Below are 27,884 nucleotides of genomic sequence, written 5' to 3' on the forward strand. Positions count from 1 at the left end.
TCTCTTGATTGTATTCTGTGAGGGCAGGGACCCCTGACACAATTCTTCAATAAACGTGTTAAATGAATGAATGGTTGAGCAATGAAGGGCTTGAATGTCAACTTGTCATATTTCTTCACTCCAGCAAGTAGGAAAAAATATGTCAAGGCAACTGCACTCAAAATTTGCTTAAAGAAACGAAGGCTACTTAAATTTTTTAAACTAAAGTGTAACATTACAGAAAAATATACATGCTGTGAATGTATAGTTCAATGATTTTTCACAATCATATATATATAACCAGGCCCCAGATCAAGAAATAGAACATAACCAAAAACCCAGAAACCCACCTGTGCCCCTACCCTACCCCAAGGTAACCACTACCCTGACTGTTAACAGCATAGATTCACTTGGCCTGATTTTATATTTTATAAAATGGAATCAATACAGCATGTTCTCTTTTATATCTGGCATCTTTTGCAAATATTACATTTATGAGTTCCATCCATGTTGTTGTGTACATTACTATTTTTGGAAATTGATTCAAAAGGCCAAAAACTACATTTACATAAAACTACGGAAGGCTGCTTAAGTTATCCAAAGTGATGACTCAACAGTGTCCCTTAAACTGAGCACAGTCTCTCAGGCAGCCAAAGAAACAAGCTGCAAAGTCTAGCTCTAGGCTTCTTAGAGAAGGACTCACAACCCCCTCCACGACCCTCCCCTCAGTTCACTTTATTCCAAACTGTTAGGTAATTTCTATCTTTATCCAAATGCTTGGCATTCTACCCAATTCTCCACACCCTTCTCTGGGTCCCCGAAATTTTGTCTTTTCTCTGATTTTCTTCTTGTCTTTTAACTGTATGCTTCTGTGTGTGTGTGTGTGTGTGCGCGCGCGCGCTTTTTTTTATTACCTGAAGGTGGGTGGGGGATTGAGGTAGGGAGTGTGAAGTTGAGTGTGTCATGTATGAGTGAAAGAAGTGGGAAAGGATCCAAGATGGAAAACTGCAGCGGGAAATAACACACAGATGAAAAAAACACTGTCACCAGAAACACTTCTATACTCTGAAGGTAAAAAAATAGATTAATTACAAAGAAAGGAATTAAAATACACTAAATAATTTGTAACTATCTTTATTAAATGAGAAAAAAAAAGTTTCCCTAAAAGGAAGGCAGGCTGGAGGAGGAAGATGGAATTGGTTGAAAGAAGGTGAAGGGATTAGTCAAAGAACATATATGAAAGACCCATGGACCTGGGCAATGGTGTGGGGATTGACTATGGAAGTCGGGGGGTGGGCTTGGTGGAGGGGGGCAAAGGGAGGAATACTGGGATAACTATAATAGCATAAACAATGAAAGAAAGAAAGAAAGAAAGAAAGAAAGAAAGAAAGAAAGAAAGAAAGAAAGAAAGAAAGAAAGGAAGGAAGAAAGAAAGAGAAAGAAGGCTAAGCTTTAAATGGATTTCTATTCACATTTATTAAATATTCAGATATAAATAGCTGCCCACTTGGGGAAGAGTCTAGGAATGTGTTGGAAGCTGAGCGGCTCTCTGAACAGCAATTTCCCTATAGAATAACTTCACGTGTCTACCTTACAAATAAGTAGAACATTTTCTAGTTTAAATACTGGCTTCCAGAATATTATTAAATTTGCTTCTTTCAAAAATCCAGTGAGGTAGATAAGGCAGGAATTTGGTGTTTGAGAGGAAAGGAAAGTGGGGCTCAGAGAGTTGCATAAAGCCATGGAACTAACAAGAAGCACATTGGATAGGGATGTAATGTACAGCCTGGTGACTGTGGTTAATAATACTGTAGGGTATATTCAAAAGTCGCTAAAAGATTGTGACTGTGTGATGATGAATGTTAACTAGATTTATCGTGGCAATCATTTCTGATATATGCAAATATTGAATCATTATATTGTACACTTGAAGCTAACAATGTTATATGTCAATTCTAGATCAGTAAAAATAAAAAGCACAAATTAGAAATAAAAATGAAGGACATTGGAGCCTTGACTTCAAAGCTTGTGACCCCAAATCTAAACCTCTTCTTGCTGCAAAATCCTGTTGCGAGTTATAAGTGGGAGCTTTACAAATGGTTTCAGAACTTGTTGGAAGTTAAAGGTCTGGTTTTCAAAATGAGATAGATAATAGATTAAAGGATCAAATTAGTTATATGGTTGTAGGAAGATTTGGCCATTCAAAGAAATGAGATCATTTTGTAGGTCACTCCGAGGCTTGCCTTGAAGAGAGCATCAAGTTCATTGGCCCTATTTCTTTTTTTTTTAAATAACTTTGCTTGTTTTTTTGTTTATTTATTTTTATTTTTAGAGAGAGGGGAAAGGAGAGAGGGAGAGAAACATCACTGTGTGATTGCCTCTCACTCGCGCCCCCAACTGGGGGCCTGACGTGCAACCTATTCATGTGCCCTGACTGGGAATCGAACCAGAGACAGGCCCTATTTCTTTAGACAGCTCATGGTAGAAAAATCCCACAACTTTGCACAGTAATTTCATCCCACGGTTTACTCACTTTTATCAATGGGAACTTTTTGCCAAACCCTAAATCTTTCCAGTAGCATGATTTAAAAAACAAAACAAACTGGTTGCTGTGGTTCAGTGGATTGAGCGTCGGCCTGTGAGCCAAGTGTCGCTGGTTCGATTCCCGGTCAGGGCACATTACTAGGTTGCATGTCAGGTGCCCACTTAGGGGCATGAGTGAGAGGCAACCACACAGTGATGTTTCTCTCCCTCTCATTCTCCTTTCCCCTCTCTCTAAAAATAAAATAAAATAAACAAAAACAAACAAATAAATTATAAACAAAAACAAAAAACATTTTAACTCCAAGGAAGAAGAAATCATGTTCTGCTTTGAAGTTGAAAGGGTGCTGACCTGAGAAATTAAGGTGCTATCTATCCATAGACCACATACTCTCGGCTTCTGTGTTTCTAGTGCTGATGGAACTGAGAGCTAATTTGCCTATTGATTAGCAGAGGTGTTTGCTACATGCTACATGTACAAAACAAGGATCAGTTTTCCTTGGATTTTGTGGTTGGCAGTGAGTTGTTCTCCCTGCTTGGAATCTACTCCATTTTCTTACATCCTTGTAACCCTTAGGTTCACACCTCTTCCTCATTCTCATTCCATGTGGCTTAGGTCTCACTGACTCTATCCGCCAACTCCAACGCTTAGCCCAAACCTCATCATAGCCCTTTAGATTATCCTATTGCACTGGCCACAGTGACTGGCTTGGGGAAAAGGGAAATTAACTTAAGTGAGGCCAATGAGACTCAATGCCAAGACTTCATTAGAACTCTCCACTGGGATTCTGGGATAGAGGACGCTGTACACTTGGAGCTATTGGACAGCAAAGCCAATACAGCGATAAGCAGAGCTGAGGAGGACCCAGGGCTCCAGGGAATGACTCTTGATAGTCTCACTTGAACCCTGCATTCAGGTGTGCCTGAAGCTTTTAGATTACGTGGACCAATACATTCTCCTTCTGTTTAAACTTGTGTGAGTTAGTTTCCAGTCACCTGCAATCGGAAGAGTCCTGCCCAGTACAATATAACAGTGGTCTCAGTTTATAGTTTCTGCATTCTGACCCCCATGTAGGTTGACCTTACCTTTCCTATTTTGCTAGAAGACAGAAATGAAACCCCAGTACAGGTCAAACCTAGTAAGTACTGCTAATCTACTGAGTGCTCTCTGAGCAAAGTTAGTCCCCAAACATTTGAGGAATTAAATGTAAAGCATTGAACATGTAGCTCTAGCAAGTGAGATATCTGTTCACTTGGGGTTCCTTAAGCAGTCAATTTTGCCTTTAATTTTAAAATTAGGTTAGGCTATTAGAAATGTCTATCAAACTCCATTATTGTTGAAAAGGTAAGCTGGAAAATTTCTTCTGAGTTAAAAACTCATTTGCAAAGATTTCGAAAAAAAAAAGGAGAAAAAGAATGAGGCTCACTGAACAATGTAATCAGCACATATTCTTGGGAGAAAGACTCAATGAATTTCAGGTTTGTATTTTCTGATTTGTTTTCCAGAAGGAGGAGAAAAAAGGGTAAATAATGCCAGTTACATTATTTTCTTTTCTTACTCCTATGGATACCGAAACTAGGGAAAGATGAGGTTATTTTGTGTGTGTGTGTGTGTGTGTGTGTGTGTACTTGTGTTGAAGGTTGTAGTGTTATTTGTGGTGCTTTAAATCTTAAAAAAGAAAGGAAGGAAAACCTCAATTGTAACTTATGAAAAGGAAAATAATGCATCGACTGCACAATAACACAATATATGATACAATGCCCAATAATGATACTACAATAGCTATACCAACAATCAAAGCTTACATAGAGTAAAACTGATTATATGCCAGGTCCTGTGCTGAATGCTCAATGCGCACTGTTTAATTTATCCCTCACAACAATCCTGCCAATCATCTTGAGGCTCAGAGAGGCTACCTAACTTACCCCTGGCCTCCTGGTTGCTTAGCTGGAAAAACCAGAATTCAAACCCAGGTCTGTCTGTTTTCACAGCTTACTTACCAAATGATACTCTCTGAATTTCAATCTCTCCTTTGTTCCTAAGTATACAGAAATTTGACTGAGGATGTTTTGCTTGCCCTATGTGATGATTTTTAAAAGTTTTAGCCTGTATTAAATGTCAGAGTGGTGGAAGGATAGTTAATGTCAGAATGTGCAGTTCTAGATTTTCATAAAAAGTTGGCAGATCAAGACACCCTGTCCCTCCCTTCCCCAGGGAGTCAGGGGTTTGTCCAGCTGCCCCACTTGATGGGGCAGGTCCACATGTAGTTGGCCCAGTTCTCTGCAAGTGCTCTTATGGTTCCCTGGGTTCCCTGCAGGTGTCCCTCCTCCCATCTGTCTGTCCTTCGTCTTTAAGGAAACACAGGTCCAACTGCATCAAGCCTGCTGAATGCCTTCTGTGGTCCCGTTACCTGAAAGTACCTCATGCCCTGCTCCACCCCACCTCTCGCCTGCCCCACTCCTGCTAGCCTGCTCTCCAGCCCTGCTAGCCTCCTCACTGTCCGCCTGTGGCATCATGTCTGAGCACAGCTCAGCACTCATGCCTTTTCCATGCCCTTCTGATGCTCTCAGCATCCTTCTGCTCTTTCTCAATCATTAAATTCTTACTCATACTTTATTTTTAAAAAGATTTTATGTATTTATTTTTAGAGAGAGGAGAAGGAAGGGAGAGAGGAAGAGAGGGAGAGAAACATCAGTCAGTTGCCTCTCACAACACCCCCAACAGGGGACCTGGCCCACAATACAGGCATGTGGCCTGACTGGGAATCAAACTGGTTACATTTTGGTTTGAGGGATGGTGCCCAAACCACTGAGGCACAGCAGTCAGAGTTCTTACTCATACTTTAAAATCCGTCTCCAACGTCAGTACCTTGGGAAATAGAACTCCTCCCCTGCCACCAAAAGGGATTCTCCTTACTTACCCAGGAAGAATCCACATGTTTCTTCTTCTGTGCTTCTGAAGCCCTTCACATCCTCAGCTCCTCCTCAGCTCCTCCCCAGTTAACCACAGTTTACCTCGAGTTAACTGTGGGGTTGCCTCTCCTGTTGGACTCTGAATTCCTGAAGGGGAAAGGCCCTGTCTTACTCCTCTTTACATTTCCAGAATCTACCATGGTGATTGGCACAGACAAAGGGCTGGATGGACGTCAGTCCTTCCCCCATCCCTTAAGGCAGTGAGTATCTCACCATCTCTGAACTCCCTCTGCTTAATTCAGCAGCACTGGAACCTGGGACATAATAGGTGTTCAATTAAAATGTGTTGACCTATTGATTGAATGAATGTGTGGCTGGCATAGCAGGTCTTCAATGTTGTCTGAGCCCACATTGAGTTGGGCCTTCCCGGCACTCTTCTCTGTTCCTACTTGCTCAGGTGTCCCAGCTGCCAGCAATACTTGTTGCCGGCAGGCTCTGCGCTTCTAATTATTAAGCCAATGAGGGAGTCGATTTGCCAAGAACATTAAGAAGTTTGGCTCCTCAAGAACCAACATAGATTACAACTCAGAAGCAATGGAGGTGAACAAACGCCCAGATTTTTGCTGGGCATCAAGCTCCTTCTACCCACCAACCTCCCGTCCATCTAGTGGGAGTGACGTTTGACTGGCCTCCCCTTCTCGGCTGAGTTCCCTTCTAGACCAGCAGGTGTCGGTTGCTGGAACCGGGCCAGGTCGTCCACATCGTCCTCACCGCTCCTGTTATCCCTTTGATTGACTCAGCATTGGTCGCTGCTACACGAGTTCCGCCACCACGTCTGGCCTGGTCTTGAATACTGATGAGGACTCAACTAGCTAGCATGTGTGCTTCTCTGGAACTGGGAGGTTTACAAGGTAAATGATCTGCTGGAGCGGAGGTGGGGGGTGGGGTTAGGAATGGAGGTGGGGAGCCCTTCTCTACTCCCGCTCCGGGCACGACTACAAGCTCCAAGCTGCGGGTTGCTGCCAGGAACCCCGGCATATCTCCGGAAAAGCGTTTACTTCTTCCTGGCTCTTCCCAGCCTCTGCTTCCAAGTTGAAGTTTTCTCTTTGTTTTGTCTGCTAAAGACAGATCTCAGGCTTCCTAGTCCTCCCAGTAGCTATCTATGTAAACTTGCCCTTTTACAAAAAAAAACAAACAAAAAAGTCCCTAATATTTTCAAGTCAAGATAATAATAATCATGTGATACCCATGTGGGTTTTCAGCTCTTGGCTGACACAATTTTTTTTTTCTTAAAAAAAAGAAAATCAACAGGGATATGAGAACAAACTGATGGCTGCAGGGGATGAAGGCTGGTTGGGGGACTGTATGAAAAAGGGGAAGGGACTGAGAAGTACAAACTGGTGTTACAGAATAGTCACAGGGATGTAAAGTACCGCATAGGAAACACAGTCAGCAATATTGTAATAACTCTGTGTGGTGTCTGTAGGGGACTGCTCCTTGTGGTTTTGGGAATTGTAGCCTAAACTGTGAGCCAGGCCCCCTTCCCCCTGCCGGGAGGCTTTTAAGTCTCAATGGAAAGCCAGAAGGCTAAGAGGCAGACAGGACTGAAGGCCACTCAGAGGGTTCCCATGGGAATTGGATTTAAAGAATGCTTATTATGCTTCAGAGCTTGGTTCACTTTTCTTATCTCTTAGTTAACTATAAACAGTGTGTAGCTAAAAATGCATAAAGCCTTACACCTAATGCCAGTGTGGTGTCAAGATGTTTGATAGACCCTAACACAGACTGGTCACTGTGTTCTCTATATTGATATCTGTAATCAGTAACTGTCAACTATAACCCAGTGTCTAAAAGCTTATTGATGATTCATAAGTCTTCACCTTGTATCTCCGGAATCCCCTCCTCAATAAAAGGCATGGGACACGGGAATTCTGTGCTCTTCTCCACTAGAGAGATTAGCCGCCACCCATCCCCCCAGACAAAACACAGTGTCCTGGATGAATTTGTTCTTCCATGGTCCTGAAACCTCTGCTGCACAGGGAGTTTCCAACCAAGCTGGGGCATTGGAGGCAAGACAGCCTTAGGTATCAGGTGGGCACTGGAAATATCAGGGGCAACACTCTGTAAAGTATGTGATTGCCTAACCACTATGCTATGCACCTGAAACTAACACAAAATAATATAGAATGTAAAATGTAATTGAAAAATTAAAGTTTTTAAAAATGTACAAAAAAAATTCAACATGGAGACCATCTCCATTTCTGAATGTCAATGGCCTAGAAGGGGTCTATAGCCTGTTCTCTTAAAGTCAAGTTAGTCCCTCCTTCTAAAGGGGTAAAGTGACCCAGCTGCCTCCTTATTAACAAGACAGTTGGTTGTGGTTGCATCCTGCACTAACTGTCCTTTTCTCATCAGAGTGCAGAGACACAGGTTTCCTGTTCATTCAAAAGCATCCTTAATGTTTCCTGACGAAGAGCAACTTACTGGGAAATTGCAACACCTCTTCATTCTCTTTCCTTGTTCAATGGTACAGGTGATCTGTGTGAGAAGATCCAGCCAATGCCTTGTGATCTCCTGCCCTGAAAACGTGAGTGACGGTTTATGAAACCCATTCCTCCCCAGCTGAAGGCTGGATTGTCATGGGAGGGCTCATTGCTACCAGTCCAGGCCTGCAACTGTGTTACAGGGAACCCGGCCAGTCACACCTTTTGTTATCTTACTGATGATCTCCTCCAAAAGGACAGAAACAACAACATCCAGTCTGATTTCTGAGTCTTACAGACCTGAAAATCTCCGCAAACAGTTCTGTTTCCTGTTTCAAAGACCCCTTCCTTCCATTTCCAGTCCTCCAGGTGGGGCACTTTCTCTGCCTCTCCCTCCACCCCTTTCCTTTGGGTAAATTACTGCTAGAAATGCCACGTCGAGGAAATATACACGTTTCTGTCCTCCCACTCCTGTCTTCCTGTGTCAAAGTGTGTCCATATCTCACACAGAGGTAATGTAACTTAATGGTGAAACGTGAGGATTCTGAAGTCAGAGAAATTCAGCTTTAAATTGGGGCTCAGCTTCTTCCACCTGTATGTGGCCCTGGAGTATTCCTTTCACTGTTCTGAATTTGCATCCTTGCTAAATGCAGATACTACACTACCAGGACCTACCTCATGCAGCTGTTGCGAAAGGACTGAACAAGTAAATGGATGTGCATTGATTGGCACCATGCCTAAGGCACTGGAAACACTGTAAATGGTGTCAATTATTATTACTGGCTTCAGGGGCAGAAAGCAACATTGTGGAAGCAGCAGGCCAGCCTTCTGAAACTGCTGTGCGTTTAGCAGATGCTCAGTCCTCACTGACTGATGTGTGGGTTACAGGATGCAGTGTGCCAACAAGTCGGCTTTCCCTGTCTGAAAAATATCTTTCAGATGCTTAAAGAATTGCAATAGTTTCCCGTGCAATAAAACCTCAGTGGAGAATCATCTCAACAGTGCCAATTAGGTTTTATCTCTAAAATAATAATAATGTGTATTATACCCCATGGGGAATTTTTTGTTTGCCTCTGAGCCAACAGAAATGTTAAAATTGATCGCTCCAATGAGGAAGGGGCAGGAAAGCAGTCCCTTCCCACTGTGTCACCATTTTAAAAAGCTCCCTGTGGGGTGGCAGTTACATTGAATCCTCATTAGCCCTGGGACAAGCTGAGAGAGAGCAGTTTAAATTGTCCCAGCTTTTGTCATTAGGAGCGCCATCAGCTTGGCTCCCGTGTCTCTCCCCGCTTTATACCCCCCTTTTTTCTTTTGGCGTTTTCTTACTTTCTGGTACCGCAGAATGTTCCAGACTCATTTGTGTTTTCTCTGCTCCTGCCCTGGAATGAACCACTTCTCCTTAGGAGCCCTGGTTTCTTTTATTGGAGAACGGTGCTTAGGTGTAAAGAAAAAACTCATTATTGTTTTCCTTGACATTACACACAATAATCCGAACACTTCTGTATTCTGGAGACCAAACGCGTGGAGGTTTTTCTACAGCTCAAGCAATTCTATGTCACCAGCTGGGCGTCCTACAATTTAATTCAATTCTGACACGATCCACCTGGAGATGGTGTTAGATCCTACAGGTTAAGGGCTTAGTTCTACAAGACTGCCTCCCCCCACACTTCAGACCCCAATCACAAGTTCAGATTTTTCCTCGTGCTACTGACCCACTGCCTATAGGTCAGAAGTTCCTACGATTCTCTCTCTCCCCTAGAGTTTGATTAATATGCTAGAGAGGCTTGCAGCAGTCAGAAAAAGTTTATTTACTAGGTTACAGGTTTATCGTTATAAAAGGATTTTTCATAAAGAGATTTTTAAGAGGCTGTAGTTTTAGTTTTTATTTATTTGTTTAAAGATTGTAGGCAGTGGTTTAAAGAAAAGACTTCGCTAAAAGCAGTAGGTAATCAGACCATGGCTGTCAAGCCATTTTCTTTCACAGAAAGTGATAGCCAATTTGTACATATTAATTTTAAAATGACTACTGTGGGAATTTAAAGATGTTAACAGTTTTCCTGAAACTATCAAACCTTAAACTTTTCATTACTCTGCTGATATTATTAACATCAACATCACTGATGCTGTGGGTACTTAGTAAATGTTGATTAATGCCACAGAGGTAGAAGGCAGGGCATAAGCTTTTATTTTGGTTTGGGACGGCATACCCACAAATGAATTCAAATTTAGGTACTTTTGATACTTTAAGCAGGTGTTTCTGTGAAGTGGTGTTCTTTGGACACAAAACCTTCCTATTTAAAAGGCATTTCTGAAATTCTTGGAAAGCTATTTTATTTAAGACACAAGATACCCTATAGGGGGAGTGGCAGACATCTAGGTCCTCTGCAAATTAAGCCCATAGACATTAATCTTTCCATTTGTGGTCCAGTTGTACCTGATTGAACCCAACTGGCTCCTACTTTCTGATGATTATTATTCCCAGAAAGAAATCATATCTAGATTACTTTGGTAATTATACTCATCTATCCTTATACACCTCTTACAGAAAGAATATGTAGACCTATAAAGGAAAATGTCTATGGAAGGGGAAATAAGGTTTGTCCATATTTTACATCTGTACACAACGGACAATAATTTATAGAAAGTCTTTCTTGAGGTCATGCAGCGAATTTGGAGGCACAGTGGTTTTATCGGCCTATTCGGGAGTCTTCTTGTAGCGGGTAGTTCGTTTTTGTGTGCTCAACATTTCTTCTCTCTGGGAACTGCTAGCCCTCCAAAGGTCCCATCTCCCCAACACAGTGGCGAGTGTATGACCAAGGCTGGCCAACTAGAGCATGCCACCTTCTGGGAAGTCCTCATGGTTCAGGGATGGCAGCTCAGCCCTGCAAGACCAACAGGAGTCTTTTAAGAGACCTGATCCAGATGGCGCTGGAGTGTCTGTGGACCATCTCATGGGCACAGCCTGTGCAGGGATGAAGCCCACACGGAGGAATGCAGAGCACTGTTCGAATCCTGGACTCCAGCTCCGCATAACAGCAACTGTGATAACCTGGTTCTAATGTTTCACTTTAAACTCTCTTCAGTTAAGCATCTGTCACTGATCACGAAAGGTGTCCAACACACCTAGAACCAGAAAAACAAACTCCCATGAGTAAGAAGAAACCTTCGAGTTCAGTTCAATTCCCACCTGTACAGAAACCCTCTCTGTTATTCAGTGACTACCTGGGTACCTTGTTGAACAGGACGGCCACTACTGTGTAAGGTGTCTATTGCATTGCCCAACACTTCGAGCTATTTTAAAGCCTTTTTTTTTTTTTTTTTTTTTTTTTATGTTGAACCAACAACAGCCTCCCCATAAATTACACCTATTGGCATTAATTCTGTACTGGACTCGCAGAGAATTATTCTAAGCTCTTTTTCACATATGAGTCTTTAACTATCTGAAAATATAAACTTTTTCTTCTCCCGTCCCAATAGTCCCAGTTTCTTTACTCATAGGAGGTAGTTTTTAGATCCTTTATAATTGTGGTGGCCTCTCTAGAAAATGCAGCATGATAGTAATAATCCCTTTACCAAGTATTGCCTAAAATTGATCAATTTGTTTGACTAGTTCAGAGAACAGGAGATCTATTATTTCCTGAATTCTAGGTGCTATAGCTCCATAGTTAAATACACTTATAGTTACATTAATTACATTATTTCTAGACAAATTGCCTCATACCCAGGACACTTCATTAAGCTTTGGGCTCCATGATAATTTAAAAAAATCCACAGGTACAAAATGAAAAAGTTAAATAAAATGTAATGTTAATAGCTAACATTTAATGAGTTACTATATGTTAGGCATTTTACAACATTATATATTATGTCTCACAAAACTCCACAGGTGGGTTCTCTTGATCCACATTAGGCAGACGAAAACAACTGCAGCCTAGAGGGGTTAACTAGCTTCCCTGATGTCTCACAACTAGTTCATGGTAAAGTTAGTATCTAAGTATAACTCAAAAAATGTGGTCCTTTATTCTCTAAACACTTAAGAATTCAGGAGCAATGTTTCCAACAGAAAATTAGCTGAGTAGTTATGGTAATCTGTAACTGTGACAAACAAAGTATTTTAAAAGTTATGATGATTATGGGAGATTGTTATCGTTGTTACTTCCAGTTTTAATTAATTAAGTTGCCGCTGCTTCTTAAATGCAAAATTGTGTACTGCTCAGAGCACAGAGTTTGTTATAAGAAGGGTAAGTTGCAAGGGTCTAGTACACAAAATGGTGACTAGAGTTATTGTATACTTGAAAATTGCCGTGAGAGGAAAGCTTTAATGTTCTCAGCATAACAACATGCTAATGACGTGAGGTAAAGGCTGTGTTAACTAACCCAATTATGGTCAGCATTTTGCAATATATTCATATATCAAATCATCCCATTGTATATATACCTTAGACTTACACAGTATTATAGGTCAATTATATATCAATAAACCGGGGGGTGGGGAATCAAACAAGCAAAATTGTGTTCTGTGAATCCTTGAATGATCCTCTATTCCTTGGGGGAGGAAGAGAAAAATCTTAAATAAAGCCTGATTAAATTAATGTTACAGAGGAAGCATTGTGAAGAAAAAGGGATTACAAAGTAGGTGGGAATGTGAGCCGTAGAGACCACGATGAAGAATCTGAAATGTGGGCAGTGGAGTGGTGGTCCATGGAGAGTCTGTTGGTGAGAGAGTTTAGAACAGACTAGTTTGATTTCATGTAAAGAAAAGATGTTCCCTGGCTGCTGTGGCTCAGTGGATTGAGCGTCGGCCTGCGAGCCAAGTGTCGCTGGTTCGATTCCCAGTCAGGGCACATGACTAGGTTGCACGTCAGGTCCCCAATTGGGGGCGCGAGTGAGAGGCAACCACACAGTGATGTTTCTCTCCCTCTCTTTCTCCTTTCCCCTTTCTCTAAAATAAATAAAGAAAAATAAACAAATAAAGTAAAAAAAAAAAAAAGAAAAAGAAAAGATGTTGAGGTTAAGACAGGACCCTGGGAGGGTGAGGCAGGTGGCTACCAAGTCAGAGGGAGAGAGTACCTTTCAAGGCTGGAGTCTGGTAGGTCCTTGTAGGGCTCTGGGATCTGCACTGATTTGCAGCCTTCCCCTTCCAGGTGGTTCACCCAGTGGAAGTTTTCTGCAATGTTTGACAAAGCCCCGAGGATATGATGACGAGAACTATACTGGTGAGTTACAGCAACAGTTCCCAGTTCTTGCCTTTCAGAGCAGAGTAAGCTGGGAGTAGGAGAGTTCAGGCAGAAAGGCAAACATCATTTGGGGGATACTATTCAAAGCAGCCTCAAGGCACACAGCTTGGGTGTTGTTCTAAAGAACCAAGGTTGTGGCTTTTGAATGCAAGCATGGGCGGCAGAGGAGCCACACTGCATACTGTTTATTATCTCTGTAGACACTTAGATTGATTTGCGATATTTTAAGACCAGTGGGATGAGAATATACTTTTATGTCTGAAGACAGTGAGAGAGGGAGAGAAGAACACAGGAAGTTAGCCAATGAGATTTGAACTAGGTATCCCCTTTTTTTTTTCTACAGGATATTAATGAAGACATCTGTAAAAAAACATTTCATATACATGCAATGGTAAGGAAAAATGTAAAGGCTATAAAAAAAAGGGTTGAGAAATCATAAATAAACAGGAGTCAAGCTTGAAAGCAAAGTGGAGGAAATATTTGTGCAAGAATGGGATCTTTATTATGACCTCAAATGTCCATAAGTTAGAAGTGGGTCTGTCAGGTGCTGAGAGACGGAGGAAGGAGACAAGGGGCTGTGTTTAAGGCACAGTGCAAATGCTGGGTTTCCCACTCAGAAGGGCCACACTGCCGCTGAGCACAGGTCCACTGCCACGCCCTTCTTCAGCTTCTTTTATGAAATGCTTATGATGTGTCACAAAGCTCTCAAAATAATATTTACACTTGCTTAATAAGCAAATTGGCTAAGTTATAAGTATACTCTGAATTCATTGCAAAGAAGAGTGTATTTAAAAGGTGCAAAATAATCTCTTACCATTTGAGAGGCTTTTAAGCCATACTTGCCTTCCGTCTAGTGAGCACTAGGTGGCGCTCTTATCTAGATTAAGTAAAAGTGTCTAGGAAGAAAAGGAAGCTACTTTGAAGTGCATTTATGGAATTTTTATCCATTTAGTCTCTCTCTGGTACAAAAGTCATCCAACTTTTCACTTAAAAAAAAAGAGTAAGAAAAGAATTACAGCAACCATAAATCAGTAATAAAGAAAGATGTGAGAAGCAGGATACAAAGAGAAGAGGCGAGGATTGGTGAATGGGAAGCTGTCTTGTTAGTAACAAATTCAGCTGATAGTGAATTTAAGCATAGCTGGGGTCTAAATCCTTCTTCATCTTTTAAAACTCCTGTTCTTAAGCAAGGTAAATGTCTCTTTGGCCTTCAGATGGCCCAGCTAGCCTGGTAACAAAAAATCCAAATTGGAAAAGGCCGTTGCTCCCAGGGTCTCTTTGTGGCTTTCCCTGTGGGGGCTGTCTGCCCAGGTCCTCCGGCACACTCCCTGCTGTGCCTAACTCTGCCACCAGGGTAGGCCTGTCCTTGGAAGGGGCACCTGAAATCCCTAGCTGTTCTGCCCGTGCCTGGTGGTTAGTGTGATTTGAAGAGAAATTCCAAGTCCCATCTGGGCCCTGGATTCAAATCCTGTTTATCAATCAAGCTTTTTCATTATTAAAATGTTAAGGATATTTGAATATCTAGACCAAAAAATAAAACAGCACAGGTAGGTCAATACATTTTAAATCAGAAGAAAGAAATTATTAAAAAATTATGTAATTAATCCAGAAGCTTTGAGAGTGTGGCCCAGGCATTAGCATTTTTAAAAGCTCCGTGAATGTTTTGAATGCCGAACCAGTCGTGAGAACCTGTGATCACACTGCACTGGATTTAGGGGATACCGGCACCCGTTAGCCCAGGGCTGCTCAGATTTGGAGGCACATGAAAAACCTCCTCGGAGTGCCTGCCGCGGCCTCATAGCTGGTGTCTCCCTGTTTTCTTCCTCACCTCTTCCTCTCTCTTTTGGCTTATAAAGTTTCTTCAAATAACATTAGCAGTTAATAGTAACAAAAACAACCCAATACCAAAATCGTGTATTCAATATTCCAATTTAGTTTTTAAAGAAAATATTTTGTTTTTTAAAGAAAGCTGGAAGGACCTGCCGGGTAACTCAGTTGATTAGAGCATCATCCCAACATGCCAAGGTTGCAGGTTTGATCTCTGGTCAGGGCATGTACAAGAAGCAAGCAATGAGTGCATGAATAAGTGGAAAAACAAAGCAAGGTCTCGCTTTCTCCTTTTCCTCTCTCTCAAAAATAAATTTTAAAAAATGTTTAAAAAAAAACTGGAAGGACCTAGGAGAAAGTAACTAAGTTAAGTCATTTGCATAAACCTCACCTGGGGGTGGGGTTTAGGAATCTGCATTTTAACAAGTGTCCCAGGTGATTCTGATGCAGGTAATCTTCAACTCATTATTGCTACCCTGACAAAACACTGATTTCTGAGGTCCAAAGACTCAATAATCCAGGAATATTTGTTTTAAATACTTATTATATAGCATTTACTTCGTGCCTAAAATCATTGTAAAAGAATTAAAAATAACATCTAATAACAATGAATAATGATCTTCATTACAACCTTAAGAGATGAGTGTTGTTACCTCAAATTTTACAAATGAGGAAACTGAGGCACAGAAGTGCTATGTCACCTGCCCCGCCACCTATAGCTAGGAAGTGGATCTGCACCCAGCATTCAGGCTCCAGTGGCTGTGCTCTTCAGTGCCCACCCACCCCACCCCATGCCCCGCCCCACGCCAGCCTTTCCACTGATGCGTGTAAGAAAGTGTACATTATTCCCACCTTGATTCCTGCTGAACCCTTCCAAGGAGCATGAAGGGAAAACATGACTGCATGAAACACACAGGGAATATTAGCTCCCAGATGGAGAAAAGGGCAGAATAAAAACATTTCAATAGAAGTCCACGGCCCTCCTCAATGAGCCCACTCTGGCATCTGTGGCCCCCCAGTCACGGCAGTACCTGTAGTTCCCTGGCCTCAGTAGGTACTGCCACCCCCGGTAGTCGGGCATCTCATAGAGGACCCAGTAGCCCTCCAGCACATTGAAGGAGCGGATCGCACTGAAGTGGAAGCGGTCGGAAAGCGAGGAGCAGTCCTCAGTGACCTCCACTGTCTGGCCTCTGTAATCTTCCCTCTCGTAGAGTCTGATCCTGTGGGAGCTGGTCTGTGAATTCAGCCATCAGCAGATGAGGAAAAGTCAGAAAACCCAGCCTTTAGGAACTAATCATACACAGTCCAAGGGGGATGGACATTTCTTTGTCTTTTCTATAGCAAACGTGACTAAGTTAAAGAAAGAGAGTTGCAACACCAGGGCTGCTGTGTACACGTGAATAGGTTGTACACTGTAAAACTCAAGAAGGCATATAGACCGTGATATAAATGGTGCCCCCTAGAGTTTTTTGAGTCCCAACCTATATCAACCATGTTGGCTCTATTTACTACCTTTCTTAAGTAACAATTTTATATGTTTGTTTTGCTCTCTCCTTCATGGACTTACGGCAGTCTGGGGCTCTCAATATTAGATGATATAAAATAATACAATATGAAAATAAAAAGACAAATATATCATTGCCAGAAGGCATTATTATGACTCTCAACAGTTTTAAAAGAGGTGAGGGAGAAAGTCAAGTTGCTTTTCCTGAAGTAAGGCACAGATTGGTGGCAACCAAGCAGAGGCAGCTCCTTAATATCTTTCTGACCCGTCCCGCAGGTCGAGCAACGAGGACCCTAGAGGGGGAGTGAGGATGAGAAAGGGGCAAGAGGCACAAAGAATGGAGACAAGACAGTGCTCTGATCAAGTCTCGTTTATTCTTAGTAAAAAACAGCATTCTTATAGCTCAGGAGAGGAGGAATTTTTCACTAGGGAGGAGCGCAGCTGCAGCTGGGGCGTTATCTAACAGATAAGAGTTAAGATGAAGGACAGCAACTCCCAAGAAGAGAAAGAGGGAAGTTGCCCTTAATTAGGAGCAGACAACTGTTATGGGATAATGAGGCCATGCCAAGCAGAACTTTAGGATGCGGGTCAGCAAGACTTTAGCCGAGGAACATTTTAGTTCCCCACAGGTCCCCCTTTTTTATTTTATTTAAGCTGAGAGCCTTGCGGGGACTGCGCCTGTCTTAGGTCGGGAGATCGCCACACGGAGCTAACCTTGCCTTACCCGTTATTGGTTATCTAGGGCAGCTTCATTTTTTGGCCAGATACCTGTCTTAGGTGGCGGCTGGCAATGCGTGTGGTCTCCGGTTGCCCGTCATTGACTGTCCAGTCCAGCTCACCAAGGCATTAGTTACGTGTATGAGCATCATAGTAAGTTGCAGTCTCAGCCTGTTCCAATTTGTGATAATGGACCTGTATTGGCTGCATTTTTATGGCATCTATTTGTTGCTTGATAAAGGCCATCACCTTATTGAAAAGGAAAGGTCCTAAGGATAGAAGCAGGAGTAGCCCTATGAGAGGTCCTAACAGTGGAAGGAGATAGGGAAGGACTCCATTAAGTCCGCTCCACAGGGGATTTTCGAAGAGTTCTTTTCTTCTTCTCACTAGGTCTTCCTGTAGCTTCTTTATTTTGTCTCGGACGATGCCTGATTTGTTGGCGTAGAAGCAGCAACGTTCCTGCAAAGCCAAGCATATTCCTCCCTGTTCTGCTGTAAGTAGGTCTAGTCCTCGCCTATTTTGGAGAACTACTTCAGCTAGGGAGTCTAATTGATCTTGGATGTCATTAATGGTGCTGGACAAAGCTTGAACATCGTCAATTAGCTGATTAGAGAGCTTTGTGTAGGAATGAACTGCAATTCCTAACCCCGTTGCCATTGTCCCTGTGGCCAATGCCCCTGAAACGCCTAACCCTACTAATAGGGGGATGAAAGATACGGCTCTTTTGTGGCGACCTGCAATGTAGTCAAAACTGGGAATGGGAACAGGGTCATCTCCGGAAACTATATCTATGTCTGGTAATAAGGTAGCTAGGACACATATTCCTGTCCAATTGTTGGGCAAGGATGAAAATGCTAAATTTCCTCCACAAACAAACACCTGCCCTTTGCCTGAGCAGAGGGAGTTGCTATGGTTCACTATGCTACTACAGTTAGCAAATTCAACAAATCCAACATGAATATCAAAGCTATTATTTTGAGACTTACCTTGGAGGCAGAGGGAAGCAGGAAAATACATGGGCTGTACTCTAAAGGGCAAGCTGGGGCTACAATTTTGATGAGACTTATTAAAGGTGATGATATCTGCAGGAATGGCTAGAGGCATAGGCGTGCCTAAAGTCATGCATAGCCAGCAGTCTGCAGCTAGTTGGGGGTTGGAGATGATAAGGGCTCTGTGGGTGGCCGTCAAGATGTCAGTGGTCTGGGTATCTAGATCTATACCCCTTGGTTTAGGTAACGCCAGAGGGTGGTAATTGATTTTTGGATGCAGGCTTGTTATGAGGTGTTCTATTTGTTTTTGCACTTCAATTTCTCTTATTCTATCTTGAGGACCACCACCATCAGAAACATGTACAGGGGCCTTCTTATGCCAGCATACTGGCTTTCCAACAGTGCCTTGGCAAGAGGCCTGTAGATACTTAGTAGACCCAATTGGTGAAGGGTTGGACCCCCAATCTCCTTGGTCAATAGCATTTTGCACTTTTTGCAGTATGGCAGTAAAATAAATGACATTAGAGGAGGTACATTCCTGTACTGACTCATAACAGGTAGAATGCATCTGATTATAGATGGTGGTGCATTCCTTGGGACATGCTCCTGGTTTGTCATTGGTAGCGGGTATGACAGGAGGCTTATTTACACAATACCACCTCTGTTCAGAGACCCCTGCAAAGGTCATGTCATATATGAGATAGGCCTTTTTTGTGCCACAATCTACAATTTTGGTATAGTGACTGGGTGTGGCGTAATTGGTGGCAATACCTCCCCCACAGCTGCAGGGGGGCCCGAATAATGCAAGGTAGGGATCTCCATTTTGCGGCCCCCCAAGGCCACCTTCTATGTCCGGGCAAAAATGCAGTAGTACCCCGAGCAGCAGGATTACGTTCTTCTTGAACATGTCCTGAAATAGAAAATAAGAAAATTTTCCTCAGGGTAAATCCTTATCCCTGGGTTTAGTTGTGGTTATTTATTGTGTCAGACTTGCTATTTATTTGTTTAACCAGACGTTCCGGTAGCCATCTGGCGGACTTCATTTCTTTAGAGTAGATGCACACTGATCCTCGGCCCCAGATAAGTACTGGGTCTGGGCCATGCCAGGAATTAGTTAGTGGATCTTTCCACAAGACCGAAGCGAATTGCTTTTCAGTTTCGGTTTGCCAAAAGCGAGTGGCTGCAGACTGGCCACTAGCATCTAAATTTAAAAAATTGAGTATAAAGAGGGCATGGGAAAGGATGTTTCTTGGTGACCCCCTCGTGGGATACCATTCCCCCTTTTTTATTTTATTTAAAGTAATTTTAAGAGTTTGATTTGCCCTTTCTACTATTCCTTGCCCTTGTGGATTATAAGGGATACCTGTAATGTGTTGGATGTTGAGACGTTTGCAAAACTGAGAGAAATTAGAGCTAATGTATCCTGGCCCATTATCTGTTTTTAGTTGTTGGGGACATCCTAATACTGCAAAGGTGGCCAGCATATGGCTAATGACATGTTTGGTGGCTTCGCCCGTTTGAAGGGAAGCAAAAATGAATCCACTATAGGTATCTATAGTAACATGTATGTATTTAAGATTGCCAAAGTCAGAAAAATGGGTAACATTCATTTGCCATAGAGCGTTAGGAATTAGCCCTCTAGGATTTACTCCTAGATGAGGGGTTGGTAAATGGATAGCACATGATGGGCAATTCTTTACTATTTGCCTAGCTTGTTCTTTTGTGATGTGATGCATAAGACGTAATGTTTTTGCATTAAGGTGATGTAGTTGATGGCTATTTTGTGCAGCAGCGAGTTTGTCCTGAATGCTGTTATTGGCCACAAATAATTAGAGACCTGGGGAGTTCGGGTGGCAAGATCAGCTTTTTGGTTCCCTTCAGCTAGGGGACCCGGTAATCCGGAATGAGCACATAAGTGTCCAATGTAAAATGAATGTAACCTTTGAATGATTAATCTTTGTAATTGTCTAAACAGTTCTCCAGCATTGGAGGTGCTCTTTATTTGGCCAGCCGTCTCTAGTAAGGGTACAGAGTGTGCAATGTAAGCACTATCAGTGTATATGTTAAGCGAACGGTCGGGGAAAGCAGAAAAAACCGCCAGTACTGCTTGCAGCTCTGTTATTTGAGCAGAGGTGCTTTTGGTCATAAATGATACCTCTTTATCTAGATATGTATAAGCTGCTTTGCCAGTGGACGACCCATCAGTGAATACTAATAAGGCATTTGCTATCGGCTGTGATGCTGTGCGTAGGGGAAAAACAAACTCATGCCTGTTAGCAAAATTAAGGAGTTTGTCTGGAGGATAGTGATTATCTAACGTCCCCTTAAAGGAAGCCAGGGAAATGGGCCAAGAATCAGTAGATTGCATGAGCCAATTAATTTGATCAAGGTTATAGGGTTGGATTATTATGTCTGGCTCCTTGCCAAAATAGCATTTACCCTGATCACGGCCTTTTATAATGAGCTCAGCTACAGATTGATAATATGGTTCAATGACCTTTTTAGGAGTGGCCGGTAGATGGATCCACATAAGAGGTGCTGTTTGCCAAAATACAGCTGTAGGGGAGAGTGTTGTTTTACATATAATAAATTTTAGAGGTTTGTCATAATTTATAAAAGTAGTAGCCTGGGAATGAATAGCATGTTCAACCTTGTGTATAGCCTGTCTCCCTTCAGGGGAGAGTTCACGGGGGGATGTGGGATTAGCGTCCCCGTGAAGGATATCATATAGTGGCTTAAGTTCCCCTTTGCTGATTTTCAAATAGGGCATTAGCCAATTGATGTCACCTAGAAGTTTTTGGAAGTCATTCAGTGTCTTAAATTTGTCTAATCTTAATTCTAATTTTTGAGAAGAAACTTGGGACCCCCTTAATTGGAAACCTAGATAATTGTACGGGTCAGTGAGTTGTACCTTGTCAGGAGCTATTTCTAAACCATTGTTTTGCAGAGCAATGCGCATTTCATCATAGCATTTTAAAACTTCAGTTCCTGCCTTGCCTGCAATTAATATATCATCCATATAATGTATTATATACATGTCAGGCCAGCGGTTTCTTATAGATTGTAGAGCTGTGGCTACAAAAGATTGACACAAAGTAGGACTATTTGCCATCCCTTGGGGCAGGACACGCCACTGAAATCTTTTCATGGGTGCCCTAAAATTTGTTTCTGGCAGGCTGAACGCAAAGCGCTTTTGATCTTCCGGATGCAAGGGAATGGTGAAAAAACAGTCTTTTAAATCTATGACTATTTTGAAATAGCCTAATGGTATGGCGACGGGTGAAGGAAGCCCTGGCTGTAGGGCTCCCATGAGTACCATAGTCCGATTCACTACTCTTAGATCTTGTAGTAATCGCCACTTGCCTGATTTCTTTTTGATAACAAAAAATAGGGGTGTTCCATGGAGAGTTACTGGGGACAATATGGCCAGCCTCGAGTTGCTCCTGTACCAACTGTTGTGCGGCTAGCAATTTTTTACTAGTAAGAGGCCATTGATCGACCCATACCGGCTCATCGGAGAGCCAAGTAATTTTTTCAGCATGGGCCACAGGAGTGTCAATGGCCCCTAAGAAAAGTGGCCTAAACCTGCTCTGTCATCTTTTGGAGGAGTGTTTATAGGTGCCGTTATACCTGTGCTATTCTTTCCTAGTCCCTGACCTGGTATGTATCCTGCTCTTAACATTTGGGCGGTGACCGTGGTGTTGGGACTTCCTATTATTAGCCCTATTTGAGATAGGAGGTCCCTTCCCCAAAGATTTATAGGTAGACCGGCTATAACATATGGTTGGATGGTACCTTGATTTCCCTCCTGATCTTTCCAAGTTAATAATTTAGAGCTTCTCTCAGGGTTCTGACTTTGTCCTATTCCCTTTAAATGAGTCATGGTTGTGTCTAAGGGCCAGGCTTCAGGCCAATCTTCTCTTTTTATAATTGTAACATCTGCCCCAGTGTCTATTAGGCCAGAGAACTCCTTGCCATCTAGCCATAGTAGCATAGTGGGCTTTTGTGCTGAAATAATTTTAGTCCAAAAAACGTCAGAGGACCCAAATCCACGATCACCTCTGTACTGCGAGATGGCAGTATTGGCAGTAGAGAGTAAAGGCAGGAGCAGTAATTGTGCAAATCTTTGGCCTGAAGCAATGGTGTTAATATGTTTAGGGGAGGAAACCATGACCTTGATTTCTCCGGCAAAATCATTATCTATGACTCCTGGGAGGACCTGCAGACCGTTCATGGTCGAACTACTGTGGCCTATTATTAAACCAAAGGTATTATCGGGAAGAGGGCCAAATATTCCCGTGGGAAGAGCCTGAACCCCCATTTCCGGGGTTAATACTGTATGGGTGGAGGAACTGAGGTCCAATCTTGTGCTTCCTGCTGTGGCTCTGAGGAGGCTTGAAACGGATTGCTGGTTGATGGAACAAAGCTTACTGCCCCATAGATTTGTTTGGGTTTGGGGGCCTGGGGCTGGCCCCTTTTCCCGTTTCCCTGTATAGGTGGCAAACTGTTGCCCTGGGCATCCATTTTAGATTTGCATTCATTTGCCCAATGATTTCCCCTTTTGCATCTGGGACATAACCCTGGAGCTGGAGTTTTATTATTAGATTCCTTTTTCCCTTTGCAATTTCTTGCAAAATGACCAGTTTCTCCACAACTAAAGCATTTTTTCTTCCCTTGTTGAGCTAGAAACTGCTTAACAGTAAAACCCTGCATTGCTGCAGCCATGGCGAGGCCTTGTTGGTAGGCCGCTCCAATGTCAGAGCACAAGCGTATATATCCGCTTAAATCAGTTTTCTTTTTGTATGGCCTAATAGCTGCCTGGCAGGCAGCATTCGCATTTTCGAAAGCTAATTGTTTAACAAAGTCTGTGCCAGCGTCAGCGCTACCAAAAATCCTACCAGCTGCAGTAATGAGTCTATGGACAAAATCTGCAAAAGGCTCATCTGGTCCTTGTTTAATGTTGGTGAGAGAGGAGCTCATATCACCCTTAGTGGGGAGCTTCCTCCATGCTCTTGTACCTGCTGCTTGAATTTGAGCAAAAAGTCCTGGATCATATTGCATTTGATTGTCACTAATTCCATAGTTGCCTTCTCCAATTAACATATCAAAATTCCACCCATTATTTGCCTGCATATTGTGTCTAGCAGTATCCTTACAGATTTCTACATATTCTGATTTCCATAGGAGATAGTCCCCTCCAGCTAGAGTCGCTGGAGCCAATGTTTGCCAATCACTTGGAGTGAGCCACTGATCTGTGACCGATTCTAAAATGGCCATAGTGTAAGGAGCCGTGGCTCTGTATTGAGCTACTGCAGTTTTTAATTCCTTTATGACTTTGAAATCAAATCCAGTGTGGTGTCGCCAGGCCTGTCCCTGGGCATCTACTGTTTCCGACACTGGAAATGCCTCTATTTCCTCCAAGCCTGGTATTAGTCCTGACTGAAGGGGAAGTTTGGGGGCCGCTCCTCTGACTGGGGGTCTCTGGCTTTGGGGGCCCTCTACAGAGGGTTCAAGTTCTTTTCTTCTTTGCTTTCCTATTTTTAGCTCCTCTAATTGTCTTATTAATTCCTGATGCTCCTTTTCTAATTGTATTTGTTCTTTTAAATATTCAATTTTATTCCTCAGTTCTTCTCGAGGATTAATAACAGGGTATGCAGAAGGGGGAGCGGAGGGTGAGATATAGGGCGGTGGCCTTGTTTTCAGAGGCGGCCGTTCAGGGTTATGGTATTTGGCTGCCTCTTCTGCCAAGCGATCCCAATTAACCTCTCCCTCGTCAGAATGATTTGCAGTATATTCTGATAGGTCTGGATATGACTTCTTTTTTGATTTCACCGACACTTCTTTAGGTGCTGCAGCTCCCCCTTCTGTAATCTGAAACTCTGACGGCTTACACTTCGGACTGTCCTATTTTTCTTTCGGTTTAACTACTTCGTCCTCACCGTCATTTTCAAGAGATATTAAATTATCCTCCTCTCGGCTGTCATTTCCTTTATTTTTTCTACTCTCCTCCTTATGATCTGTCTTTAAGATATTTTGACCCTTTTTTACTACATTAGCTACTACCAGATCACTATGTCTTTGAGATAAGAGTTCATCTATTAGATTCCAATAAGAGAAGGCGGTTACAGGAACCTTCTCCAGACCAAACGTATCATAAAAGTCTTTTAAGGCATCCCCTACTCTTTTCCACCATTGTGGATCAATGTTCCCTTCAGTGGGAAACCAGGGACATAAGTCTTTGATATAATCAAAATATTTCAGCAACTGTTTTAATTTAACCTTTACTCCTCATGCCTTTAATGCCTGTCCGAGCTGTTCAACAAAAAGCTCATGTCGGCTCATTTCTTGCCCCATGATCGCCATTCACTTACCAAGGTGAGGTCAGCGCGGCAGGTTCCCGCGTAGCCTTTTCCTCTTCTCTACTTGGCTGGCTCCTCGAACGGCGTCCTTCACTGAGTCCCCCGTTCTTGGGCCCCACGTTGGGCGCCACTTGACCCGTCCCGCAGGTCGAGCAACGAGGACCCTAGAGGGGGAGTGAGGATGAGAAAGGGGCAAGAGGCACAAAGAATGGAGACAAGACAGTGCTCTGATCAAGTCTCGTTTATTCTTAGTAAAAACAGCATTCTTATAGCTCAGGAGAGGAGGAATTTTTCACTAGGGAGGAGCGCAGCTGCAGCTGGGGCGTTATCTAACAGATAAGAGTTAAGATGAAGGACAGCAACTCCCAAGAAAAGAAAGAGGGAAGTTGCCCTTAATTAGGAGCAGACAACTGTTATGGGATAATGAGGCCATGCCAAGCAGAACTTTAGGATGCGGGTCAGCAAGACTTTAGCCGAGGAACATTTTAGTTCCCCACATCTTTCTTTCTGCTCTAAGTCCTATTACTCCAAAATTTTGAAAAGTAGGTGCCATCGTAAAGATAAGCTTTCAGTTCTTAGCTCTACTATATGTTCGGGCTAAATAGTTTTAGGTAATTAATAATAATGGAAGCTCAAGATCATGAAAGAGGCCTTTACAGATCAATAGATTATAAAAGCTTTAGGAAAATGGAAAGGTAATCTGTTAGTTCTGGGCAAATCCTGTCTGTCTGTCCTTGAGGACTTGTTCTTTCATCTGCTTGTTCCTTCCCAGCAGGTATCCATTCAATATCTTCCTTCTCCCACCATTAAATCCTCTTAGGGAAGGTTCTCATAAGAAATTCATTCTGTGGCATAAAAGACTGCTGATAATGTGTCTTCCATGATTTGTAAAGGACTCACACATACGTTTTCTAGTTTGACCTTCACATGTGGAGCCTGACACATGCATAGCACTATTATCAGACTTTCCCTTTTTTATGAGGCACTAAGGACAGAGCTTGCAATCCGTAATTAGAAGAGTAAGGACTGGAAAGGGGAAGCCCAGATTTTCAGGCTCCTAATGCCAGTCTGGGTCTTATCAAGGCATTAAACCCTCTGAGAGGGTTTCAAACTGCACAAAAAGTGGTACATCTTCCTCAGGACTGTCATAGTCAAATCAGAGAATCCCTAATGGCGACATTCCAGGCTGCTGGGATGTCACTTGGGTAAGAGTGAATTTTACAGAAGCTATTGGAATTGTGTTGTTGGTTACTTGTTTTGCCTAACCAAAAGGCAGGACTTGAGAGACCCTTGATGTTTAAAATAATAATTTATATTTGGGGGAGAAATGGCTTGCCATGTTCCAGGTAAGTTGCTTTCATCCTCATCACAATTCTAGGAATTAGCTGTTCTTACTATGCTTATTCATTTTACAGATGAGTAAAGACAGAAACAGTCCCAGTAACCTGATAAGAGCTGGATAGTCATCACCATGGCGTTGACACTATGAACAATATTATGCACTACTTTTTCCCAACAGAGGTGAGTTTAATTTTAACAAAGTAAAATAAAATATCAAATTAAACGCATTCCAGCATACACTTTCTCAGTGGAAGAAACCTTAAAGACACTAAGGGAGGAAAAGAGAACAATTAGAGACAGGAAAAAAACAAAGACTACCGTCCTACAGTACGAAGGAGCACCCACCCGTGCGACTGGAAGGCACAGAGGGACCAGAGGGCTTGAACTCACGTGGGGGACGAGGCGGCAGGAGCGGACCGCGTCGCTGAGGCCCATCCACTGCTGGTAGTCGGGGTAGTCGCCGCGCCGCAGGAAGTACTGCTGGCCCTGGTAGTTGGGGCGCTCGTAGAGCATCCAGCAGCCGCTGTCCACGCGGATGGAGTTGCAGCGGCTCAAGTAGGGCTGCAGGTTGGGGTGGTCGCTGCTGCACTCGTAGCGGCGGCCCTGGAAGCCGCGGTCCTCGTAGAAGGTGATCTGCAAAGAGGGGAACGAGAGGCTCAGAGGCCTGGGCCCCGCCCGCGTCCGCCGGGAGCCCTGCCGGCCGGGACTCTGGGCTCACCTTGCCCATGGCTGGTGGACAGGACGGTGCGAGTTCAGTGGCTGGGCCGGCAGCGCGGCGGGTCCATATAGCAGGCCGGCTGCTGCGTCGGCAGGAACAACACAAAAGGGGCCCGGGGTGAGGAGGGGATTGCCTCTCTTTTCTGTATAACGACGGGGGTGGGGGGGGATTGAGGGTGCTTATTGTATGTTTTCTCTTAGACTCTCCAGACCTTTCGAAATGATGACCAGGGTTAAAAGTCACTTGGGTGCCCCTCGGGCTTTTAAATGGAACCTATTCAGGAAATTGAAACTGAGGAAAGGCGCTTAATCGAGTTATTACTATAATCAAATATTTTGCCTTTTTGCATTTCAAATTGATCTCTTTTTGAGTAACAACGTAGGATGGCGACGAGGTCCGAAGTCAGAACGGGCTACAGTGTGAGGCGTTTAGATTAGAGCACATTTTCTTGGTGACAAAATGTGGAAAGTGGGTATGTACTTGCCTTCCCCACAGAACGGTTCAAGTAGGATGGGGTTTTCCTCCAAGAGAAAGTCTCTATGATCTTACCTGCTGCTGAGTGGGTGTAGCAGCGATTACTAACACCTGAGGAAAGATGACAGGGGTTAGACCCTGAGCAGGCCTCTTTGGGCACTTGGCCTCAGCTCTGCTCCCTGGAGACTGTGCAGGACCAGGGACATCTCCAGACACTTCTCCACGGCCTCAGCCTGTGCCTCCCACCCCACAGACCTGCTGGTTATTAGTCACACTGTAACTATCTAGTTAACTAATAATTTTGCAAACTAAGTGCTAAGCTTAGTTCTCGCTGCTGACAACTACAAGATAACATACAAACACAACAGATTTAAAATCCTACAAGTTTGCCTTCTCTGCCTTTCCCAGCCCTGATTGCTCTCTAGCTAAGGTTCTGGTTCCAGGGACTGGAGTCTTCCTTCCTTCCCCCAATTCCTCCCCCCTTCCTCTAACGGCTCCTAGTGCCCCACTCTCTTGAGAGCAAGATTTCTCAATCTCATCCTGTTTTGACATTTTGGGTGAGAAAAATTGTTGCTGGAGTTTGTCCTGTGCATTTTAGGATGTTTAGCAGCATCCTTGGTCTCAGCCCACCAGATATTAATAGCATTACTCCCAAGGTTGTGCCAACTGAAGATGTCTTCAGACATTACCAAATGCCCTCCAGGGGAGCAAAGTCAACTCTGGTTGAAAATCACTGCTTTAGAAGGAGCAAGTCCTCAACGAGATAAGACCTCAATACTCCCTGTCTCATGCCTTAGTTTAG

General features: G+C 43.2%; 1 protein-coding gene and 1 pseudogene across 1 annotated transcript; both read right to left on the bottom strand.

The window, feature by feature from the left end:
• LOC150022583 (uncharacterized) overlaps window positions 1–6,471 on the bottom strand; it is a 32,215-nt pseudogene extending 25,744 nt beyond the window's left edge.
• Window positions 6,472–15,941: 9,470 nt separating this feature from the next.
• Window positions 15,942–27,634, bottom strand: LOC150022584 (gamma-crystallin F-like). Its single transcript, XM_090288196.1, has 4 exons — window positions 27,575–27,634; window positions 27,158–27,193; window positions 26,281–26,598; window positions 15,942–16,214 (listed from the first exon to the last, which is right to left on the bottom strand). The coding sequence occupies exons 1-4, from the start codon at window positions 27,632–27,634 to the stop codon at window positions 15,942–15,944; spliced, it is 687 nt and encodes a 228-aa protein (XP_090144322.1).
• Window positions 27,635–27,884: the final 250 nt, after the last annotated feature.

The sequence above is a fragment of the Furipterus horrens genome, unplaced genomic scaffold (assembly GCF_987537825.1).
Source record: "Furipterus horrens unplaced genomic scaffold, mFurHor1.1.pri manual_scaffold_1, whole genome shotgun sequence".
NCBI classification, from domain to species: domain Eukaryota; kingdom Metazoa; phylum Chordata; class Mammalia; order Chiroptera; family Furipteridae; genus Furipterus; species Furipterus horrens.